General features: G+C 34.1%; 1 protein-coding gene across 1 annotated transcript in view; it reads left to right on the top strand.

Annotated features, from left to right (window-relative positions):
- LOC118205412 (vitellogenin-like) overlaps nucleotides 1-24969 on the top strand; it is an 83934-nt gene that overhangs the window by 40999 nt on the left and 17966 nt on the right. Inside the window, exons 15-22 of the mRNA XM_085825955.1 lie at nucleotides 3976-4100; nucleotides 7327-7446; nucleotides 10803-10923; nucleotides 14059-14293; nucleotides 16317-16602; nucleotides 20190-20399; nucleotides 20521-20856; nucleotides 23700-23849. Of these exons, the coding sequence (XP_085682081.1) occupies nucleotides 3976-4100; nucleotides 7327-7446; nucleotides 10803-10923; nucleotides 14059-14293; nucleotides 16317-16602; nucleotides 20190-20399; nucleotides 20521-20856; nucleotides 23700-23849 (1583 nt within the window). The remainder of the gene's footprint in view (nucleotides 1-3975; nucleotides 4101-7326; nucleotides 7447-10802; nucleotides 10924-14058; nucleotides 14294-16316; nucleotides 16603-20189; nucleotides 20400-20520; nucleotides 20857-23699; nucleotides 23850-24969) is intronic.

The raw sequence follows: 24969 nt of genomic DNA, 5'->3' as shown, positions 1-24969 counted from the left end.
TAGTTCGTTCCGAGGTTCGAATCCCGCGAACGGGCTGGCTGCACGGGCATTTTCGTGGTTTTCCCCATGTGTCACGTGTATACGAGTCAGTTTCCCTTAGATAGTCCTCCACGAAGGCATCCCTTCTCTTAGGCAGATAGCTTTCGAGGCTTTGTCATAATCACATAAACCAATCTACAGAACATTACGAATCAGGGTAGGAAATATCCACAAGAAATATTTTCGCATATAAAATATTTACTTTTTTTATATGTCTTTTATGTTCAGGGAACAAAATTCAAAGTAAGCTTAATTTGTTTCTTTAATATAATATGTTCAAATAGGATTGAAAACAATTTGTCAAATTTAACATAAGCCCCATCGTGATCGGTTTACGAATAACGCAATAAGCACGGACGTAACAAAATAAGAGTTATAGCAAAGAACATATAGTTAGTGATATATATCTCATTTGACTCACTGCTGCATCGTCTTTTTTATATCAGCGTTCATAAGCATTATAAATGGATGCATACACAAATGTCCTGAAATTGCTTTTTTTTATCCACGAATGAATTTTTGACGGCTTCTCACCTTCAGCAGCTCCAATTCTGTACTCAGGCTTTCAAATTATGAGATCTCAAGTTGGAGGCCGTAACATATTTATACTGAAATCATCTACTGTGTAGAGTTCCTCACTTTTATTCTTCTAAATTAAATGTCCATGAACCCTTGTAAACTGTTAAGCGAATTATCGCTTAGTTCACAGAACAGAAAACGTAAACTCAAGAAGGGTTCATTACCCTTTATTCACTCGAAATAAGATGAACACTCGACCCCTTTCTTCGGGCTTACAACAAAGCCTCCACTCTGGCTTAAATATCGGAGACCCAGTGGAACGGTGCTTTGGCACACCAGGGTACCTGGGCCGAAGGCCCTATCCCTTGTAGATCATTTGAAAATTGCGAACGGTGTCAAAAAGTAGCCTAGTTCTTCATAGAATTCAGTTAGAAAATAAAAATTTTGGGAAAAATGGGAAAATTAAATAATGATTAAATTGTAGTATTTAAGGATAGATTAAACACTAATAATAGAAGGTCGGAGAAAGCTGGTGATCAAGAGATGGTTTCTGAGAAATAAAGTTACTCACAATTAGTGAATTCCATTAGTGTCTGCACTGTTTGGAGAACTGCTCGGAGTTTCTCCGCAATGTTCACCTTCTGCAGGAAGCTAAGTATTTCGAGTAAGATCTTGCCAAATTCCTTGATGTTCGGGTTGGAAAAACACGATAATAGACCTTCAAAAATACTGGGCACCGAAGTTCTGCTATTTTTAACTTTCTCACTGTAGGAGGTCTTGTTAGTCATCTGAACGGGGCGATTGTCACTTCTGGGTAGTTGCGAAAATTTCACTGATGTCACTTCCGGTGCAGGTTGTCGCTGAGTTTGGCCTTCCTCTCAAATTTCCTCTTGTAAGCTTCGCACCCACGAAAACTGCTCACATGGTCCTTTCCACAGTACATACAACACAGCTTCTCGTCAGGTTTCTGTGGAGCATGTATTGCTCCGATGAGCTCCACCACATTTCATTGCATGGCCTTGAAAATAAGAAATAAGAACTAACTATCATTAATTAAGAGACTTAAACGAAGCTGACACAAATCTCATGTAGTTGGCATTTAAATTTAAACGAGCTGGCGACTATCCCAAATCGCGTAATATACGGCCGAGCGTAACAGCATCCAGATACTTAGTTCGAAGGCAAACACGCGCTACTCAAGATTCCTAGCTCTCTCTCACGAAATAAGTTCAACCTTCCTTAAGCGCTACTTCTTACTCACTTGCATTCAACGCGATTGTAAAAACTTATTTTGGTAGGGAGTTGTAAGTTGAAACGAGGAAAGATAGAAAAGCGCAATTAAATTAAAGTAACTGTTATAAAATTAACATATACCTTACAACATAAACATTATGTTATACCTGATCAATCCGTTACAGATCCTTGGACGTACACCAAACGAACTTTTCCAGTAAAAAAATAAAGGGAAAATAACCGGTCTTCTAATAAATATCTTTCTGCTGTTCGGATCAAAAGCAATTTTCCTACATTATCTAAAATCTGTTACCTTTATTTGGTAATCGATTCCCCCCCCTTTCGAAATATTAGTCCATGTAACAGTGTCATCATTTCTAAAAGGAGACACATCACCGTACTAAGCATATGGTATACAATAGCTAAGTCCCGCATACGTATGCCGTCTTCACACTTTTCAACAACATCTTTTTCCACCTCCGTGATGATCCTAAAAATTTCCTTTGTTGCTTTACTCTTCTTATTAACTTTCCTAAAATTCATTGTTAATGAATTTACAAAAATGTTACGCGAGAAAAAACATCAAATCACTTGAAAATTCAGAGCTACAGCGCGGTTGTTTGATGAAGAGTATTAACAGGCGTACTGATTCTCATAGACAGTCGCAGTAGTATTGTCTCGAAATGCGTGTAATCTTCACTCATCCAACTCTAGTTGTATTCAAACAAATACCGTATACCAAATAAAAGTTTCGCGTCCAAACTGGACGTATACCTAGATGGACAGATCTCAAAGGGAACCTATATTGCGGTACACTGCTCAAAAAAAGAAGAAAAAAAAAATAGGACAGTTCTATATCTCACGTTCTGCTGGGCCGATTGACGAAATTCAACTTGCATTATTCATGTCTCGAAAGCGCGACTCAGAATATGTATTAGATTTATATAGCATTGTTTTAACATCGGTATTTTGACACAAACTCGGACTTTTTCTGAAATGGCATACCAGTGTTTTTCCATATTTCGAATCTACGACTCAAATCATGCCAAACTGCCAAGTTTTGTAAAAATCACACGAGTACTTTTTTAAAAATTGGCTCTCAAAATTTTAGCTCTACAATGTTAATTAAATATGGTATGTATTTATTTGCATATATCAAATTTTATTAAACTTACTTGATTCTTTCATCCAGAATTCGAAATTTTGGCTTAATCTAAATACTAGTGGCTAAATTTTTATTACTTATTTTAAAAATTTATATTTTTTATAAATTTTTCTATCATTCATACTATTCATATTTTTTATAAATTTTTTTAAGAACTTTTTGTATTATAACCTATAAAATTTTTTAAATCTTTTTAAAGTAGAAGCATATCTGCAAAAAATTAGAGTTTTTTATTCAAAATCTCCTATGATATACATGAATTTACATTTTGGCGCGTTTGAAATTTCGCGTATTTAATATAAGCGATAATAACAAAAATGTGGTTTACGCATTTTGTTAAAATTATTTGAAGGAACGAACGATGGACCTTTTTTCCTCTCGTGCAACATGTGTAACATGTATACGAGCCAGTTCCCCTTAGAAAGTCCTCCACGAAGGCATCCCTCCCTTTAGGCAGATAGCCCTCGTGTGCTTTGCCATAATTAAATAATCCAATCCTCTCGTGCATCAATGAAAATTACGGAAAGTAAGTAGGTTACTACAAATTGAGAATTCCGCCAAGTGAATTATTCTTGGCGCAAACTGAAAAAAGTGTGGCAAGATAAATTTTTAAATTTCGTCATAAATTTCTCCCTAAAAATTATAAAATTTAATATCTAGGCATTATTTGAGTCGTAGAGTCAAAATATTGGGAAAAATGATACGTTATTACAGAAAAAGTCCGATTTTGTGTCAAAACACCTATAGTAGAACAATGCTGTATATAAAGCTATTAGGATATATATCCTAAGTCGCACTTTCAAGACATGAAAACGCAATTTGAATTTTGTCAATTGGCCCAAAAGAATGGGAGATACAGAACTTTTCTTTTTCTTCAGTGTATTACTGTAATTTCCGAAATTGAATTTTTTTCGGTAAAAGATTTTATTAATTCTAAAATTTAAATAAAATTCTGGTTTCATCTGGTCAATCTAAAAGGTTTAATACAACTGACCTATGTTTTTTTTTTTTTTCTTCAGAACTCAGTGAATTAGGAGTCGTGAATGAATTGGAGATTACTCCTAGCAACGAATCCTTCATACCTGCCTCCCTTTATTCCGTTTTGGGTTATAATCTGAATTCCCTATCCGAAGTTATTTCCGAGGTGAGTACTTTTTCCATAAAAATTAAGTAATGGCGCAAACGCTCGCTTCCGAAAACGTTATACATGTTCTTCGCGTTGTGGAGAACCGGCGGCATTTACAGCCACCAAATTTTGAACGCTTATAGTCCTTTATTCACCCGAACAAGTGTACCTCGAAGTTAATTAATGTTGGTTAATTTATTTTATATTTTATGCGAATTTTAATGAAATTACGTTAAAAACTTAATTATTTAAAAGCAAAGTATTGTCACTGGGCAAAGTTGAAATCTTTAACTTAAAATTAAATTTTACAAGCTCAGCGATTTAAAAGAAATGTGTTGTCACTGCCCGAAATAAAATATTTTATCTTCTTTCTCACCCTAATGTTACAGTACAACTGCAGTTATCCGAACTCCGACCATCCGAATCGCTTTCAGAGTTTAGAGAAAAAATTAAGATAGAAACTAAACTAATGTTGGACGATCAACAATTTCAAACATTAAAAGTAGCAAACCTACACTTTTAAACTTCAAGAAAATCAATGCGGCAGCAAACAAAAATTTAGAAGATGTCGTTTGCAAGTGGTTTTTGCAGCAACGTTCTATGGGAAACCTAATTTCGGATCCGATTCTTTATGAAAAAGCTAAGATCTTAGCTCAGAAACTTGGTTGTTCATCTTTTAAAGCAAGTAACGGCTGAAGAAATTTTAAGTGTAGGCGCGGTGTCGATCAAAAGCTTACTTTGACCGAGATGTTCAGCAAGTAATGACTTTCAGCACTTGTAAGTACAGTACAGTAAGCAAAAGCATACACGCAAAAGTGTGGCCGTTTCATTTTAATTAATTAAAACCCCTTTTTCTTTAAAAAAATCTTTTTTTTTTCTCCCATTTTCAACATATAGTAGTTAATTAAAGTCTACGTTTCTTCGGAAAACATCCAATTATCCGAATTTTTGATTATCCGAATACGGTCCGGTCCTAGTTGATTCCGATAATTTGAGTTCTGCTGTATTTAATTTATTTGGTAAATTTAATTTGCCTGCTATTCATTAGCACACTGAGCAATTTAAAAACATTTAATACAGTTCTTATTATTAATTATTAATTGGACCTGTGAAATGACACTATCTGGACCACCATTATGTGCTTTTCTTTTCTATATAAACTATTTCAAGCGGCTGGCTGCCTCAGCACCCAATATAATAAAGGCATTAAGAAATGACATCAAACATTACAAATGTTGATGCGAAGTTGTAACATATGGCTTTATTTGTTTATTAGCAGCTAAGCGACCAGCCTTCGTATGGCTTTTAAATGTACTGCAAAAATACCTGAAGGGAACACCAAACGTAAAATTTAAAAACTGTGCAGAACTTTACTCTGCAGAACAAATTCATAAAAAAATGTATTACATATAACAAAATTACAATGAAACAATGAAATAAGCAATATCCCTTAATACAAAATTAATTATCCTAATAAATAAATTAACCAACTTCCCCTCTCAACAAACGTCCAGTATCCAAGAGAAACATTCAATTTAAAAACAACTGCACATCGCCCTCATTTTTCCAAGTGGCAACAGTGCTGATTTTCAACAGTCGGCAGTTCAGTATACAATTGAATAAAAAACTGTTGCCAAAACCACATTTCTAAAAGAATGAAACCTATTCGATGCGATAAAATCGAAAAGATAAAACAAAAAAAAAATCCGATTCGAATTTTGAAAAAAATCGCTTCAAGATGCAGTGGCTCTTGTCTAGATGCACCTATGTACCAAATTTCGTAGCCCTGGGTCTATTAGCTTACGCACAGCACCAATGAAAGACACACAGACTCTTTTTATTTATATGTAGAGATTTTTAAAATTAAATTTTAGTTAAGAAAATCGTATAAAAATTGTGATGTTTAATGCTTTTGCTTTTATTATATGTTTTCACGGAATACTGAGCAAAGATTTTAAATGGCTTTTCACACAAAATTATTGGACCATCCTGGTTTAAATAAACGCCATTTATATTAGTATTTGTTTAAAATTTTCTTGTCATACTGCAACCTATTAGCTAGTTAAAATAAAAGTGCCGGCTTTAAAAATTGTTGCTGTTACTCTGAGATACAAAATATTAAAACCTATTAAAAAACCCAAAATAAATTTTTCGTTCAATTATTTTGCCTCAATTCGTACTTGTTATTAGTGAAGCACGTGATGTCTGCCTGCATATGCTTCAATAACACAACTGAGTTTTAAAAAGCCTCTATAATTACTTTTTCTTTTAAATAAAATCAAAGTGTTTTTCCTGACATCCTAAAGTATATATGTGTTGAATTTAAAAAATTCCGAAAACATTGAAGATTTTGTGGATGTCGAAAACATTTCAAGGATGCCGGTTGTTCGTATAATTTTCACACAAAATTCTAGCTATGATTTGCTATCGAAGAATTTTTAGTCCAAAGAGGCTTTATTCCTGAGGGACTATTGTTTTCGTTTTCTGATTTTGCGTCGAAACACTATAAATGGCTTTATCACTTTTCAAACTGTTTCCACCCAATATTATCGCCCTGTATTATACTGGAAAAAATTAAATAATGAAGAATCTGCATAAATGTATTTCTCGCACTGTGATAGCGGTACCTAGAGCCATTCAATTTTGAGTGACGTAATCCTCCACCGAATATGGGCATCTGAAAGCCGAAATTTGAAATTTATTTTATTATCGATTTCATATTTTGTAGAACTTTAACGAATTTTTGATTGACAAACTCAAGGATTTCAAAGCGAGCCATGACAATGTTGTAAAGAGAAAAACATTTTTATCTCCAGCGTGTGAAACTGTGTAACAGAAATTCTAAAGATATGCTTAATTTAAAATTAGTTTGCGATATTTTTCTTGAAATGAATTTTATGGTTGAAGTGCGAAGAATATGATGTTTAATAAATAAAGGTAACACACAAAATATTGAAAAAATGCCCCTTTGGACGTAATTTAAAATCTGAAACCTTTCAGATTTTCTTTTTTTTTTTTAATTTTTTTTTCCTTTTCGAACCTAGGATTCCTTTTCCTTGATGCGAAATTTTACCATTTTTTTAGTTTAGCCGATATATGTCAAACCAAACTGGCAAGATGTGGTATAAATTCCCCAGGACTTAAAATACATATTTATCGTAATATATCCTTTTATATAAAAAGATGGCTTGAAAAATGCCAGTTGATTTACCAAATTTAATAATTGTTTTTTCTCTCTTCCTAGGTCGCTTTGAATATTGAAGGACTGAATTCACGGAACGCATTTGATTCGATACTAAGACTGCTTAAACTCAAGCCAGCTGAAGAAATTCCAAAATCTGTAGAAGAGGATATATTTTCTGATGTAAATATAAGAACTTCTCCTTTCTTTTGCTTTCAATGCATTTAAAAAGCAACTAATACACATTTACATGGAACTCATTTTATGAATTCTTAATCTGAAACACAGTTAACTTTTTAAATATTGGATAATATATTCATTTTAAAATCTTTTGATGCTCGGTATCCTTTTCGAGTTTTATCAACGCCCCTCTGTTCCTGCATCCTTGAAACAAAATGAATGTTCTTTGAGCGCGATGAATAGACACTGCCGTTCGCGAATGTGATGAACAGGCACTGTCATGATTCATAAACATTTATATGTATAATACGACGGTCATTCTTAGATTTTTGAGATACACATAGGTTTTTAAAATTATACGTACGAAATTTTAGGAGTGTTCAAAGTAGTCTCCTTTAGCATCAATGCACTTCTATAGGCGAATTTTCCAAAGATTAAATTCCAAAGCCATTCATTTCTTGGAATCGATAAAATATTGCATTTACAGACTCATCAATTATCAAATCATATTCATCTTCGGAAAGAAAACGACGTAAACGTTAAGTTCTTTTTTAGATTAAAAAATAGCAAAATGTCGCACGTAGGTAGACAGGTTAATAGGGTGGATGTTTTATCATTTTGATATGTTTTTGTTCAAGAAATTCAACTTTAAATCTCGTTGAATAAGAAGATGCATTGACATGGTAGAGCATGAGTCCTCTAACATTCACTTCTTGAATTTCTGGAAGACTCTTAGTGGTATACCAGTTAGCTGTGACTATCTTCTGTCACTTCTATCCTTCGAGCTTGATGGCTTTGACCAATCCTGTACTTCTGAAGAAAACGGCAAACATTACATTTTTCATGGCACGTTGTCTTTTCACCATTGAGGGCGTGGCATCATCTTCAAAGCACATACTTTACTTTTCTGACGTTTGAAACGTCAAATAGTGGTATGTACGTTTCATCACCACTTACGTTTTAGAAATAACAAGGTGCCCAACATCTTTAAGTAATTTAAGTGTCTCGTTACTGCTTCTAACACACTCCTCTTTTTGGTGCTCAGTTAAATCATGAAAAACCCAACAGAAAACTAGTTTTTTCACATGCAATTTTTCATGAATAATTTTATGTACGGCGGCGGATCCAATGTTGAGTTCCTTATGTATCATTTGGTAGGTGAAGCGATTATTATCTACAAATATTTTCCTTATAGAAGACACATTATCCAAAATTATTACTGACAACGGCCTTTCTGCGTGTTCTTCATCTGAAGTTAGTTGTGACATTTGTGAAATTCTGTAAGCCATCTGAATGCTATAGCACGAGATGAACCTTCATTTCCAAATAATAATTTTAAACATATTGCCCAATGTTTCCTTTATTGCCCCACGGATCAGAAACGTCCCCATAGGTCTCATTGGCGTTCGTGTTCGGAAGCATAGTTCTAAACTGTTCTTTATATACTTTAAACTATGGTATACTGTTTTCAAAAATAAAAAAAATTAGACAGAATTTAGCATTAAATTATAAACTGAACGTTTCTCACAATAAAAAAAAGTAGTAGTTGATTTTTTTCGACAATCGAATTTATTTTGTTACCTCAAATATACGATGTCCTTTTTCTCCCCTAAATGGCTCTGAAATTATTTCTTTTACATTTCTTTTTTGATAAGCCAAAGTTGAATTTTATCCCAAAATCAAAGAGATCATATTCCAGACTTTCTCCCCCAAATCCTTTATGTATCACATAATTTGCATTCTTGTGACTTCCTGAGCATTAGATTCTTCAAAAATCAGCATTAAATGCTTAGATATTACCTTTTATTTCTAAGCAACTAATACTTAGAAATTAACATAACTTCCCCAAGAAACTGATCTCTTGTATTTATAAGTGATTTAATACATCAAAATAATCTAATTTTTATTTGGAACTAATATCTGTAACACAGAATATCCTCAAGATGTCTTTGAGATATTTAAATCGCAACGTACAAAACTGAGGTTGCCCTGAGGATTTTGATTTTTAGATGCCCTGAAGTCTTCATAATTTATTATCCTTCGCTATTTATACAATACTATATTTGAATCGCGAAATTCCATATATTTTGATGGCATTCTGAGTATCTAGATTCCAAACTCTCCAGATAGCCTAAGGACTTCGTAATTTAACATTCTCACTATGTTTTGTTTAAGGTGCTATGTCCTGCGTTATACGATGATGTAGACCCTCAAATAGTCGACATCATCGTATAACTTCATCAAGTAACACTTATAAGGATATTTGTACTGCATTCTCAGAAGGATTTTTGTTGTCAGTCATTCTATGGATGTTCTTCTGAAAATTAGAGATGTGTTGAAAGCTGTTCATGAGCAGTGATGAAGAGCTGTGTTGAAAATCTCTTGAAAGTTCTGTTAACTCTTTGAGGGGCAGGAACAGGCAATTAACTTTTTCAGCAAAACTTTTGTTTTATTTACTATATGTTATTATTTACTATATGCTACTATATAAGTGTTACAATGAAATTATTTGCGACAATTACGCATATTTTGCACAAGACGCGTGGGAAAAAAATGACCATTTCTGGTGGTTAGTCTCAGTTACCACCGCCCACAGAACACATCCCTACAAATCAGTCTCTATAGTACTCATGTAAACAGTTTTTCTTTTTCAAGCAGAGTGCAACTTTGCCTGTGCTGCATTCCCACACTGTTCTTACAGGCTTTTTCTTGGCGCTGCAGACTGCACATCATCGTGATGTTGTCTTCGATGGCTGATGCTTATTTTCTTGAAGATGAGTTGCTGCATCAACTACTGGCTTATGTTTCTTGATTGCCATCTAGTGAACTAGAAGGGAACTCGAGAAACGGTCAGCATCGAAAACCACTCACACGAGTAAAAGCTGTGATTTGAGCTGTTAAGGGCCCTTCCCTCTGAGGTTTATCTGAGCTAACGGAGACAACTAACGTAGCCGACCCATCTCCAAAACCAGTTTTTTCCCCATTGGGCAGCAAGTTGAAAAATTTGAACTGCAGGCATAGCGGAGCTAGCTGACTCAGGGAACTGATTCCGTTAGCTCAAATAAGCCCCAGTGGGAACGGCCCTTTATAGATCTGCGTTAAAAGTTGTGTTGAAGAGCTGTGTTAAAAGCTCTGTTTCAAGTTGTGATTAGATCTGTGATTGAGCTGTCTTTTAAGCTGGATAAGCTGTTTGAGATATGACACTTTTTTTTAAACATTTAAAATACTTTTTTCTAAAATTATACATCATAAATGCCTACATCACTAATATATTTTCTTAAACATTAAACCAGGTTTAAACAGTTATATTAATAGCTTTTCATCAGTATAAATTCAAAGAATGTATAAAATTTACTTAGGTCAATATTGCGGGAAAAGATCCTGAATCCTGGCGACTCACCATTTTCAAGAAATTGTTTTACATAAATTGGTACTATTATCTGGATGAAGATAGTATTAAAGGAAATTTAGTAAATATCCGTAAGTATGAAATTTGAATTTCGCTTTTATTACAAGTTATAATAAAGCTAATAATAATAACATGGGTAGTATTTAGAATCACAGTTAAACTTATATAAAAGTGGCATGATAACTACTATCCAGAAATTATAACCACTATATTTGTTGAATAAATAATTATGTTACAATTTACGCATGTGAAACAAAGGACATTCACACATAACCGGTGTCAAAAAGAATGTTAAAAGATAATACCTTTAAATGTAGTAACATGAAAGTGACGCTTGATTCTCTTCTGATGAAATATCTTACTTCGTACAGGTATATATTAGTTTAAAGTGTTAAACTACTAAATGCTTTTTAATTTGTCAATTCAATTTACACTAGATTTCGGTTAGAATATTTCAAAAAACCTCTGAATTTTGTTTTGAGGTTAGAAGATATTGAAAATAAACTGAGCTGCCAATAAGTTTGCAAGCTAATATGCCAAAGAAATTGCCATTAAAATTTCAAAAGTTTTAAAAAATTGTAAAAAACATAGAACATCTAATGAAAAATTCCTATTTGTACACAAAATTTCACCTCAACACTTAAAACAATGCTTAAGTGTTACGGCGTTACTATAGGCTTACTATTTTGAGAATAACCCCCGAAATTAAGGTAAGAAATATTAAAATCTTACATTTAAAATGAGCTGTTCGAAATGAAAAGTCAAATATTAGGAAAAAAAAGTCTCATGTGGACATTGCATGACTTCCTTGTACGAATTATTAAATTATATACATTTTTGCTACCTTCATTTAAACTTGCTAAACGAAATATTCTAACTTAAATATCCGATCGCACGCGTTAAGTTGAAAAAGAAATCAAAAATAGCAAATTTTAAAGTTAAATATCCCGGTTCATTTTTGTTGTACGGGATTCAACTTCTTGTATTTTTATTATTTCATACCGAGTATAAAACTTTCTCAAGTATAATTTAGGACCCAGGAGACCGCATTAAAAATTAGATTTCTTTCTTTCACCAACATTTTTTTAAAATCTGACATTGCCAAAACATGAATATTTTCGCCATTTAAAACACTTCTGTAACTAGAAGTATATGACTACGACCAACGATTGCGAAACTAAAAGCCAGGTCAGGACTTTTAAGCCCGGTAACAGGGTCGGGTATATATATGTATATAATTAGCACTAACAATTTTAAATATAAAGAGAGGTGCACAACTAGACGTAACAGCAGCCCAATATAAAAAATTTTAACGTTCTTACAGCTAATCGTTTTTGTGTTATGCGAGATACATTCGTACCCACGTACAGACGTCACAATAAAATTCATTTTGAATCCGTTTTGGGAAAAATAGTCATTTGGTCTGTCCGTACCTGCAGCCATCACAGAAAAAAAAAAATGCTCAAAATGGGTTCGGGAAAGGTCAAAGTGGATCTCCTTTGAAAACTGATAATCGAAATTTTTGGCGATTATAATACTTCCTTTACATTCACAAGGAAGTAAAAATGCCTATTATTATTTCCTCGCAAGTCAACGCCAAGTAGAAACTTATGCACTTATTAAATAAAGAAAAGTCTTAATTCTCCAAGACGTACTACATTTACTTCACGGAGTCACTTCGGAAGAGGCTGCTTTATTCTAACAAGGCACAAAATTCACTTCCTAGGAATAACAAGTACTTCTTTTAATTAAAAAAATTACTTCAATTCTTTGTGGGGTTCCAATCTTTTCTCTTACAGCTAAGTGTGTAGGAACCTTGTGAAATGGTAAGGGAATCAATAGTTCAAGAACATAGACGTAAACTCAAGATGAGTTAATTACCCTTTATTTCTCAAAATAAGAATTTAACAGTCGGCTCCTTTCTTAGAGCGTACAGAAAAGCCTCTACTTGGGCTTGAACTCAAAAATGCTTTAAAAAAAAACTTAACTAATGCTTATCTAAAACGATATAGCCGAAACTATCAAAATTCTAAGCATTTGTCCCCTAAATATCAACTAAGCTGGCGAAGCTGTCAAAGAGCCTGAAATACGGCCGAGAGTACTAATAGCTTAGAAAGAGTCTAGCCACAAGGCAAACGCGTGCTAGTCAGAATCTCTGGCTCTCTAACGAAGTCGGTAGAACTTCGACTTAAATACCGCTCTTCCTCACTTGCATTAACCGCGATTCTAGAAAAACATTCTGGTGGGAAATTATAAGCTGAAATTAGGAGGGATATGAAAGTAGCTTTAACTAAACTATTAAAAACTTAGGACAAACCTTACATCTTTATAACTGGAGCATTATACTATTGACACCATGCCAAAACCACGAATCTGTAAAATCATTGTTTTCTTGAAAGCATGCTTAATGGTTTGACATGCACTTGATTTTTGAGAAAAGCATGGTTATGCCGTTTAAGCTTTTATAATCATCTCAGTAAAAAGGTTTTTTTAATAATGTAAAACATCTAAATAAATTGTAAGGTTTATCTTATTTTATCTAACTGCTAATTTTGAGTTTTACTTTCCTGTCTCTCCTTAATTTAAGCTTACAACTTCCGGCCAGAACTTATTTTCAGAATCGCGGTTGAATGCAAATGAGGAGATGAGAAGTATTTAACTGTGAAGTTTTACTGACTTCGTTAGAGAGCCAGAGATTCTGATCAGCGCGCGTTAGCCTTTTGGCGATGCTCTCTCTAAAGCTATTTTTTACAATCGGCCGTACTTTAGGCCCTTGATAGCTTCGCCGTTAGTTAGCGTTAAGGGGTCAACTCTGTTAGAATCTTGATAGCTTCGGCTATAGCTTTTTAATTTAGTAAGTTTTTAGTTTAGTTTATTTCTTAGTTTCCTGAGTTCAAGCCTGAGTGGAGGCTTTATTCTAAACTCCAAGAAAGGAGTCAGCTGTTAAACTTTGTTTGGACTAATAAAGGGTAATTAACTCTTCGTACGTTTACGTTTCTATCTCTCTGAACTAAGCGATTATTCGCTTATCAGTTCTCAACGCTCCAGACACATTGCAGTACATTCAGAGTTTGGAATTTACGAAGTCTGAGAAACACGAAGCTAATAACAGCAAAAAAATGCAATTTGTGATTTTTGACGACGATGTAAAATATAGTATATTTTCTTTATTTATATTTGTATTTCTAAATTTTCATCATTTCCAGTGAGAGACTATCTGAGCCATCACCTAAATCTGGACTATATTGGAAATCTCGAAGGTCATATCGTGAAAGTCTTCATTCCGTCGTCGTACCACACGAAGGCTGTCTCCAAAATAGTACCTGTTCCAGTAGGATTTGAAATAACCAATCCTTTGCTTCTGTCACTGAAAATTAAAGCAAAGAAAGCCGAAATAGAATCACCACAGGGACTAAGCTACAGCCTTTCTGTTAGGCCTAGGTAAGTGGTGGCTGGCTTATTAACTGAGAAACTCAATTAAAATAATTTGCTAATTCGTTTATTTTATTAATTTTGTGTTTACCTGGGTCGTCAGGAAAATCAAACATTTATCTAGTGCAACAAAAATTGAAATTAAATCAGCTTTGAAAATTTCTCCAACTTGGTTCAACACAAAGAGCAAGATAAGGGTAATGCCATACACGCAACGAAATTATGATTAATTTTTCTTTTCATTTAAGTGTATTTTTAAATATACTAAAACATTCCATCATACATTACAGTACGTAATATTGCAACTGTGAGTGAAGGGAAAACGCAACCAAGAAAAGAATATGTAAGGAATAAAATAATGTATGGCCACAGTAACTTTCAAAATTTTATGAAAATTAACGTCGTTGAAAATTTTTGGAAAATAATTTAGTAATTTAATATTCCAAATTCCATTTTAATATTTAAAAGTTATTTAAAAAACTGGCATTCTTGTAGTTTTTAACATATGGATCTACAAAGGAAAAAAAAATCTAATTATTGCACAACAGGTTAGATTTATTTATATATTGATATGGTATGCAAATGAAACAAGAATGATAAGAATTTTGAGAAATGAAGTGGAAATCATCCGAAAGTTTCATTTTCCTTTTAATCAAAAGTAACCAGAAAACTGCCACCAATGAAATTAAATGTTTCGGTTTCGCTTTGAATTTAAAAAAAAATCTGATGGTTACACCACATGACATCCTTGCACGGAATATTAAATTATACGCATTTTTCCTGCATTTCCATTAAACGTATTGAATAGAATTAAATCGACTTCGTCGATAGTGCATAAACCACAATAGAATTAATGCACTCTAAAATTCACTGTATTTATTTACCATAGCGACACTCATTTAACAGCGATACATCTCATTCATCTTATAACTCAGAATGCGCAAAAATTATATCATCTTAAGAATTATCGAATCGTTGCCACCTGTTCTATTCACATATTATAATAAATCTGAAACGATGTATAAATTAGGCAAATAAAAAAGAAACAGTTGTTGTTGGGAAGCTTAGTTTCTTTAGATTGGCAACAAATCGACTATTCTCCTAAGTTTCGAATGTAAGAAAATACGGCTGCTATGTTAAAAAAATCAGGCTTAGCCGCCCTTACACAACATTTAAATTGTTGATAATTCTACAAATATTGCATGCAGGTTAACTGCATGCAATAGTTGTAGTATGTATATGCATGTAAAATTATTGTTCTTATCTTCCGGCTAAGGCATAAAAACCTTAACCGGAAGATAAGAACAATAATTTTGCTTAAAAAATGAATAATTGCTTTAACTTGCTTTAAAAATGATTAATTCAATCATTTTTAAAGCAAAAAATGCACAATTTACCAACATATAAGAATAAAAAACTGAGCTCACGGAGCCGAGTAACAAAGTAGGTATATGTATACATATATATATTTATTTACTTTTGGCGCGGTCGATTGCAACCAAAAAGGGAGGTGTACAACTACATCCTATAGCTGTTAAAATTTTAATGTTCTGAGGCTACTCTTTTCTGAGTTATGGGAGATACATGCATACATACTACATGCATACCTAAATAACGTACATGCATACCTAAATAACGTACGTACAGAAGCCACAAAAAAAAATCTCTTTTGAATCCATTTTAAAACAGTTTTATAATTTTTTTGGGGGAAAAGTGTCCTTTATTCTGTCCATACGTACAGATGTCACGCAAAAAACATCGTTAAATTGCATTCGATAGCGGTCAAAATGGATATTTTCGTTGAAATACGGTACCTGAAATTTTTCGTCATTATAATACTTCCTTTACTTCGTACAAGGAAGTAAAAAGAACGAACACAACATATAAAGCCATTAAATATACCTGAGATAGAGTAAGTGATAGCAATTAAAATATCACATAATACATTATACAGTGAATTTTATATAAAAGAAAAAATTTTCCAAAAAAATAAGCTAATATCATTAAACCGTAAAGCTCGTTTCCTTTTCAGTGTGCACCATTCAATTTTGCATTCCAACCAAATCTTGGATCTGCACGATTGTAAGCACATCGGAGTCTACCACGAGAAGAAAATTTCAGCCTCTTATCCAATCGAGCTAAAACTGGCAATCTCAAAGCATGGCAATTTGAGCCTGGCATATAGCTTTCCCGAACTTCCAAAGAAGATTCTGTCATACCATTCCGAATCTGGAACTTATGCAGCAAAATGGGACGGTGAAACTCCTCTCAGTTTGAAACCAAGAAAGAGTATTCAGACTATCCCCATTCAGTTCAAAGTAAGATACTTCCTCGTTACCTTTTTGTGATTGAAATACTTCTGTAGAACTTTAGTCTTAGAAAATAAGTTTCATAGCAAACTTGATTACAAGACTTTAAGAAATTTACTTGCAAATTTTGAGCTTTGAGTTTAGGGATACCTGTTTCTGGAAACTGATAGCTTCGTAAAGTTCGGGGTGTAATAACGGATGTTAAAATTCGATTTCGAAGTGGTTTTTTTTTTATTTTTATTTTTATTTTTATTTTTTTTGGGGGGGGGGGTTGTAAGTTAAGGTACTATTATAACTAATGTAACCGAGCCTAACATAAATTATGCGAATTTTTAGAAACTGAATATGTATAGAACCTAACTACTCAAATTTTAAATTCTGGCGCGTTAAGACAGTCAAAAACTTATTCACTGTGCCCTGATCCTTGTGTAAAGTAATATCAAACCTGGAAAAGATTTAGATTTACACACTTCTTGTAATAGAAGACCTTCGCTACTTGCGAGGTTAACAGAACATAAGAGTAAAGTCAACCGTAAGTTTTGGATGATCCGCACGATTTACCCTAGCAAAAACCGTTAGCAAATACTAAAGTCGAATTCACGTAAATTTAGAAATTTGGCAAAGATGGTAATTGAACGATCAGCGGCCGCTATAATTTTGGCGGCAGAAAAATTGAAAGTGCGATTTTCGGACCAACAATGTTGAGCAACAGAAGACTTCTGTGTTTCCTTTTTTCTAACATATGCCTCATGTTCCTTGACGCGAAATTTTAAGGTTCTCTTAGTTTGGCCAATGTAAATTAAACCACACTGGCAAGGAATCCTATAAATACCCCAGGAATTCATATCCGGAATGGGGTCCTTGAGGTAATACACGTAATACATCCAACTTCAGTACTACGGTTTACCGTAAACCTTTATCGGTTTGCCTTCCACCACACTTTAAATCATGTCATCCGACTAAACAAAAGTTAGCTTCATTTTATTCCTATGTTTTCCGTGCTCTTCAAGTTTGCTCCTCCAAACTAGCCCTTGATGAAGAACTAAATTATTTAAAAGCAATAGCTATTGACAGAGGCTTTTTACCCAATATTATTAATCAAGCAGTTAAAAAATTCTCATCTCAACACACTAAAAGGCACATTCTTGTTTTAGGAGATTATAAAAATTCTGTTGTCATTCCTTTCTTTCCATCCATTAGCTATAAAGTTGCACATATTTTGCAGAAATTTAATTTTCGGGTTGTTTATTCTCCCATCAATAAAATTCCGAGTTCCATACTCAAGGACCCCATTCCGGATATGAATTCCTGGGGTATTTATAGGATTCCTTGCCAGTGTGGTTTAATTTACATTGGCCAAACTAAGAGAGCCTTAAAATTTCGCGTCAAGGAAAATGAGGCATGTGTTAAAAAAAAAGGAAACACAGAAGTCTTCTGTTGCTCAACATTGTTGGTCCGAAAATCACACTTTCAATTTTTCTGCTACCAAAATTATTCAAAAAACATCTTCCATTGGAGAACTGGATTTTCTGGAGTCATTTCACATTCATAAAAATCTTTCTGTTCTGGTTAACGATCCTAATTCCAATCCAACTTTGCCTTCGGCCTTTAAAGGAATTATGTTTTAGTTCTGAATTCACCAACAGATGGCGCCACTTGCTTATTCTTGTCCAGGCTTTCTTATCTTATCTAATCATTATTTCCTATCTTGTTCATTTGCGGTTAAACAGCTGAGGATGGTGGTTCGGTAAAACCATCGAAACTAGTCCTGTGAAAATTTTGTAAATATAACGCTGATATTTGTTGTTTGACTTCTGAATTAGCATTCATTTGTTAGCCGAGAATTTGAAACGTTCAAGCTTTCTTCGTGGGCGAAGTTGCATTTGAAATATGAGCCAGTTTACTCAAAAAAGTTTAGATAGCTGTTGAGCGCTTTCCCAAGCTCAGTTAAAAAACAAAAAAGGAAATAAAAGAAAGCTCTGAAAAGTTTCAGATTTTAACGGTCGCCCAAAAAGGGTTTGTTAAGGTTTTTTCTCGCCTACCGCTCTATTTACTCCTGCAAACCTATTTGTTTTTCTCTTTTTAGCTTTATTATGAAGCATCATTTTCTTTGCCCTTATGCCAAATACAATTCAACAGCAAAAGTGAAAAAATTTGAAAAGCAACCCATATTTAGAATTCCCAGTGTAGTGCTGGCATAGATTTTTATATATTTTACAGTCTTTTCTCAGTTCATCGTATCAATGTTCAGTTTTCTTAGTAAGGTGACTTGTAAAGCTCTTTTTATTTGTCTTTTTTGTATTAACGTTTTGTGTGTTACATTTATTTATTTTATATTATGTTCTTCGCACTTACCCCACGTACGATTCAATTCAACCGAAAAATAACAAACTATTTAAAAACATCATATCTTTATGATTTCCGATATACAGGCTCACGTGGAGAAATTATTTCATTTCGTATAACGCTGTCACCGATCGCTTACAAATTGTTGAGTCTGTTAAACAAAAATTCACTGAAGTCTTACAAAATATAAAATATAAAATTTCGAATTCGGGCTTCCAGATGCACATGTTCAGGTGGAAAACTATATTATTCAAAATTTCATGGCTCTAGGTACCACAATTTTTTTCACTATTCGAGGACATACATACAGATACATAAATCTGTGTAAATACATACATACAGATTCTTCATTATTTAGTTTCTTTAAACTAATACAGGGCAATGATATTTGGTGGCAGCAATTTGAAAAGTGATTCTCTATTTATAATGGACGAAGCAAAATCCGGTTTCGAGACCCGTTTTGAAACAGACTAATATTAAGTCTGGAATATTAGCCTATTTGGGCTAACGCCGTTTTGGACTAATAATATGTTAAAAGGCTCGAAACTTGTTGAAGCTACTCGAAACTAGCTAAGTTGAACTATCTTAAATAGCAAAGCCTTAAAATGGCTGCCAAGAGATGTGGTGAAATAACATGACTTACCACGAATTTGCTCATAGACAAGCGCAAAGCTGCAATTTACTATAGGAATTTAAATAACAGACAAAATATGAAATTAGTTTTTATGTATAACTATCTATCTCAACGCGCTGTGTATCTCCTTAAATGCACTACAAACTTGCAAACTTCTAGATTACGTTAGATTGAAACCAAAAGTAACAAAAAATAGTTCAAATTAAGCAAATATTTGCTTAGTTACACTTCCATCTTCTAAATACAACCTAATAATATTGAAAATTAATAATTTTCGCTTACCTTTCCATTGCTTCCTTAATTCATTAACTCTCAAATTCGGTATCAATAAATAATCATATTTCAGATATGCTTTTTCGAAATATACACGCTTACATTTGGAAATTTTCAAAATTTAAAACTTCCTTCAGTTTTGGAATTTAAAAAAAAAAGTTTTCTTGAAATTATAAATACTGTTAGTTTGAGAATACTATTTTAGATGACAAGCTAATATTATCATAAAATGTGTACCCCCTTATCGATTTCAGAGCACAGTTTTTCTGCTTCCATTACATTTAATGCATATAACTAACTTTTGTACTATTTAAATTGAGCTAAAGCATTTTTAATCTTACAGAGAGAAAAAGAAATTGGTGTCCTTGGACTTCCAAAATTTCATGTAAAAGTTTTAACAGAAGATATCAAAGAAGGCAGGGAAGAAATACCTCGAAATCAGCAGGACCTCGCACGCTTGCTGATAAGGAAGTTGCTCAACGCTGGATGGAGGAAGAAAACAGTAGAGATTGAGAGAGTTGCTGATTCCAAATTGTGGCCTTCCAGAGCAGAGGTAAAAATAACACACATATAAAATGAAATAATTCAGATAAAAGTTTTTCGACCGAACATTCAATCTAGGACTTCGCAATCTCTTATTTTAAATCTTAAATTGCTATATTTTATATTTACAGGTGCAGCTCAATGTCAGTATCGAGCAAAACTTCGTTGAACAGTCAATATTAGTTAGGGATGAAGACTGGGCCAAGAAGGTGAACCTCCGAGATAAGTTGGAAGCCAAAAATCCCAAGGATTATCCTGAGGAAGCCAAAGTTTTAGTGAAACTGTTAGATGAAGAGATTTCCCATATGAATGAAACACTTATCATCGACTTGGTACAGATTAGCAATGGAAGAATTGTCTTTGCCCTTCATCTGAATGCATCTTACCGGTATACCTTTGGAGGATGTCTACAACACCTCCATGTGAATACCGATCTCAAACAACACAGGCATTCAAAACGTAATGAAGTAAGCTAAAATCTGATCTTTTAAATCATAATCAAAAACGTTTAACTGGTTGCAATACAGTCTTATTATCTTTACAAGATCAACTGTCAATAGGACAGAAAAACTTCTTACTTTTTGCATGCGTCTTAAACAAAATATATGTAAGTCTCTAATAATCAGACTGGATCGAATGTAAAGTAATAAACAGAAAGCATTATTCCACACAACGTTTATTGACGAACACCAAAGACGAACTGATACATATACATAATTATGACACCACAGTTTCTTTTTACAAACACTACCGCCATCTATTGGCAATCTAAGGATACATAGTCATAAACTTAACACATCTATCGTGAAACTATTCTATTCTGAAATACACTGATGGCCATTAAAATTGCAACACCATGACGGAGAGGAAATACAAAGAAGATATTTATTGTAACTAAACAGTATGGCATGAAGACAAAATGATTAAATTTTTAAGCGTTTTGGGGGGATTACAGAGGTGCGAAATTAGTAGAAACAACTGCTAACCCTGGTAGCTAAAATGGCCCTTACACGGTTAGGCATGGAGTCGAATTGGGCTTGGATGACAGAAACGGGAAACTCATTCCATGCTGCTTCAAGTCTATGCCACACTTCATCATCGATATTAGCTGGAGAGGGCAGCTAATAGTCTCTCAGCAACCCCTGACTAGATGTTTTCAATGGGGATATATCTAAAGACTGAGCAGGCCAGGGCAGCAATCGAATACCCTGTGTATCTACGAAGACGACGTGCAACACGACGTGCAACATGTGGTCTTGCATTATCTTGTTGGATGATGGCGTTTGGCAGGTCTCGAAGATAGGGCACAACCACTGGACGTAAGATGTCAGAAATGTACCAATCTGGGTTCAGATTACAGTGGATATGAATTAGAGATGTGAGTGTCGTGTACCCAATGGCTGCTCAAACCGTCACGCCAGGTGCAGGGCCTCGATGCCGATACTGAATGCAAGCAGGCGACAGGTGGTCTCCTCGGAGTCCCCAGACACGTATAGGGCCATCAGAATACTGTACACAGAACCGGGACTCGTCTGAAAACACAACATTATGTAACTCCTGTATCCAGCTTTGTCATTCGGGGCACCAGGGTTGCCGTCTCTCTCTATGCTGCATTGTCAAGGGAAGCTGAAGTAATGGTCGCAGTGCTGATGGTCCACGCTGCTACAGACATCGATGCACCATACGAGCGGATAACTAAGCATGTTCATTTCCTGACTAAAGATTCGTGATATGGTTGTACGGTTTTGCAAGGCTGACCTTACAGTATGGGTGTCCTCTCGGGCGTTAATCATGGGAAAGCGTTGAGATCTTGCATACCATTCAGTACGACCCATTGATTCTATATTCGCATGACAATGGTTGGATGTTGACAAGAGCGACGGCTTACATCACGGAACGATAATGCGCACTTTCGATAGGCGACCATCCTGCCTTTATTGAATTCCGACAGTTCTGGTATCACTGAATGCTAGGATTTCGAGCCGGGTTCGATTCCAGACGCTCTTCGGACCTTTCCCCGAGCTGTTCTCCCTCACAGGTGGACCGAAGCTGCATAATTAGTGCAATTTATGCAATTTCACTCCTGTATTACCTGTACCAGTTTCTCTCCTGTACCGGACTTTACCTGTACGACCAATGGTGAAATTATGGTTTCTCGCCCACTTCTCCTGAACATGTTCGATCCCAGACAACAGATTGTCTGCATGGTTGGTTTCCGTGGTTATCCCCTCATGTAACGTGAATACGAATTAGTTATCCTTAAAAAGTACTCTACCTTCCCCAAGGCAGATAACCATCGTATACTTTGCCATATTAAAATAACCTAATCTAATTTAAACAAGCTATTCAACCGGTATAGTGGTTAGTGTCTCTGACTGCCGTGCCGAGGGCCCCGATTTTGAGTCCCGGAGAAGGCATGTATGTTTGTAAATGTATCTATGTGGCGTAGCGGCACTCTAAATATGCGGCAAGCCGAAATTCTACTCGTGTGGCTTGGTGGAAGGGCATACGGGGGAGACCTTCGGATACATCACAACCGGGGCATCAAAACTGGGGGCGGAACTGAGCTAAATCGCACTGTCACGTATATGGTGCTCGAGGTTGTTCCCAACGACAGGCGTATCTTGGGCTCCTTGCCACGAGGAATTTCGTGAACTTGGGCTGATACTACTGTCAGACAAGTGCGCTTAAGTAACAATAACAACAACAATCTAAACAAACTCGAGTAAGTTGATCAGAACAATCGGAACCTTCGTACACAGTTAATTTTCTCTGTTAATTAAACTTCTTGGGTGAGCTTTACATTTGCATGAGAGCTTGAACGAAAGTTTTTGAGATGAATCAAGGCAACGAAGAACAGCGCTTCACTCAGCTGAACTGTTAGTAAAACTGAAATAAAATTTCTTTCTAAGAAATTTTGTGGTTTTTAAATTAAAGCATAATTTTAATAAATAAAGTTTCATCATTTTCTCTTATATATATAATTATAATATTAAAAGGTTTCCAAACTTCATGCTTATTGAAACTATCAGCACCAGCTTTAAATTATAGCACACTTTATGAACTAAGAATATAAAATGGTTAGCCAATTGTTCACCAGTTCTGGCTACTAAGTGTGGTAGGGCGAGGAGGTACTCTTTGAGAATTATTCAATTTCATTACATTCTATTTAGCACTGAATATGATATTAAATATTTGATATGATTTATATTAGCACTGAAGACACAGACTTATGTTCAAGCACATTCCATAACACAGAAAAAAATATTTCTCTCTGGAGTCTAAATATTGCTTCGCATTTCTCCCATAGGCTAGTTTAGACTTCTTTGTGGCTTTCTTGAAAAGACCTCATGAGTTCAGCTACGACAGGGAACATTTCGGAAAGCAGAAGGCAGTGGCTTATGCTTCTCTGTCACTACCCAAGTCAGATGCTTTCGAAAATGCAACATTCTCTGCTAAGGTAAGTGATTACTTTAAATTATATTCATAAGTTTGCAAATGTGCATAATTATGAATTTAAACAGTATGGTATACATGATCACCATTATTTTAATTAAAACAAATAAAAAGTATGGAATCGAAATTTTCATAAGATTTCAGATTTAATTATAGGTCTTAAAGCCCTTTATCAAAAGTGCAATAATTGGCCATTTCGTATAAATACGATGTTTATAAATTTATCAAAATGTCTTGAAATCCTAATTAGCCAATTCGGATAAAACACGTACGCAAGCAGGAAATATATATTTTTAATGAAATCTTAGTTTAATTTACCTTTGAATCTTGTTAATACAGTACTTTCTTAAAATTAATAAACATATTAAGAGATATAATAATAAATCAACTTTTTTATTATGAATAATTGTATAGCGATATAAAATTGCTTACAGAAGCAATTTAATACAATTCAGGGTGAGAGGAATTTGCTGAAATGTAAATGTCAACAGATCATCTGCCCCTTTAAATAACGAGAACTTAGAACTATTTTTTTACCATAACTTTGGTTTTATAGCTAATGTTTATACGGCGTTTGTTTTAAAGTATCTGCAAAAAATCAACTTTTAACATAAAAACACTGCAAAATTTGACTTTTTGAATTATTGAAAAGTACACTGCAAAATAATAATAATAATAACAACAATAACAAGGGACAGTTCTACATCTCTCGTTCTACTGAGCCGATTGACGAAATTTAAATTGCGTTTTTCATGTTTCGAAAGCGCGACTTAGGATATATATTAGATTTATATACAGCATTGTTCTAATATAGGTATTTTGACGCAAAATCGGCCCTATTCTGCAATGACATGCCAATGTTTTTCAATATCTCGATTCTACTACTCAAATTATACCAAACTGACAAGTTTTGTGAAAATCGCATGAGTAGTTTTAAAAAAATTCATTTTCAAAAATTTTATTTCCTCCATATTAATTGAATTTGGTATATAATTATTAATAGCTCTTTTTTTTAATTAAACGTATTCGATTCTTTCTTTTACATTTCGAAATTAAGGTTCATTCCAAATAAAATTTACCCATTTTTTATGATTTATTTTTAAAATTTTCATTTTAAAATAATT

The sequence above is a fragment of the Stegodyphus dumicola genome, chromosome 10 (assembly GCF_044657685.1).
Source record: "Stegodyphus dumicola isolate Sdum_Otavi_A_Nest chromosome 10, ASM4465768v1".
Classification (NCBI taxonomy): Eukaryota; Metazoa; Arthropoda; class Arachnida; order Araneae; family Eresidae; genus Stegodyphus; species Stegodyphus dumicola.
The sequence above is the reverse complement of the archived record's forward strand: the minus strand, read 5'-3'. Positions and strand labels throughout refer to the sequence as shown.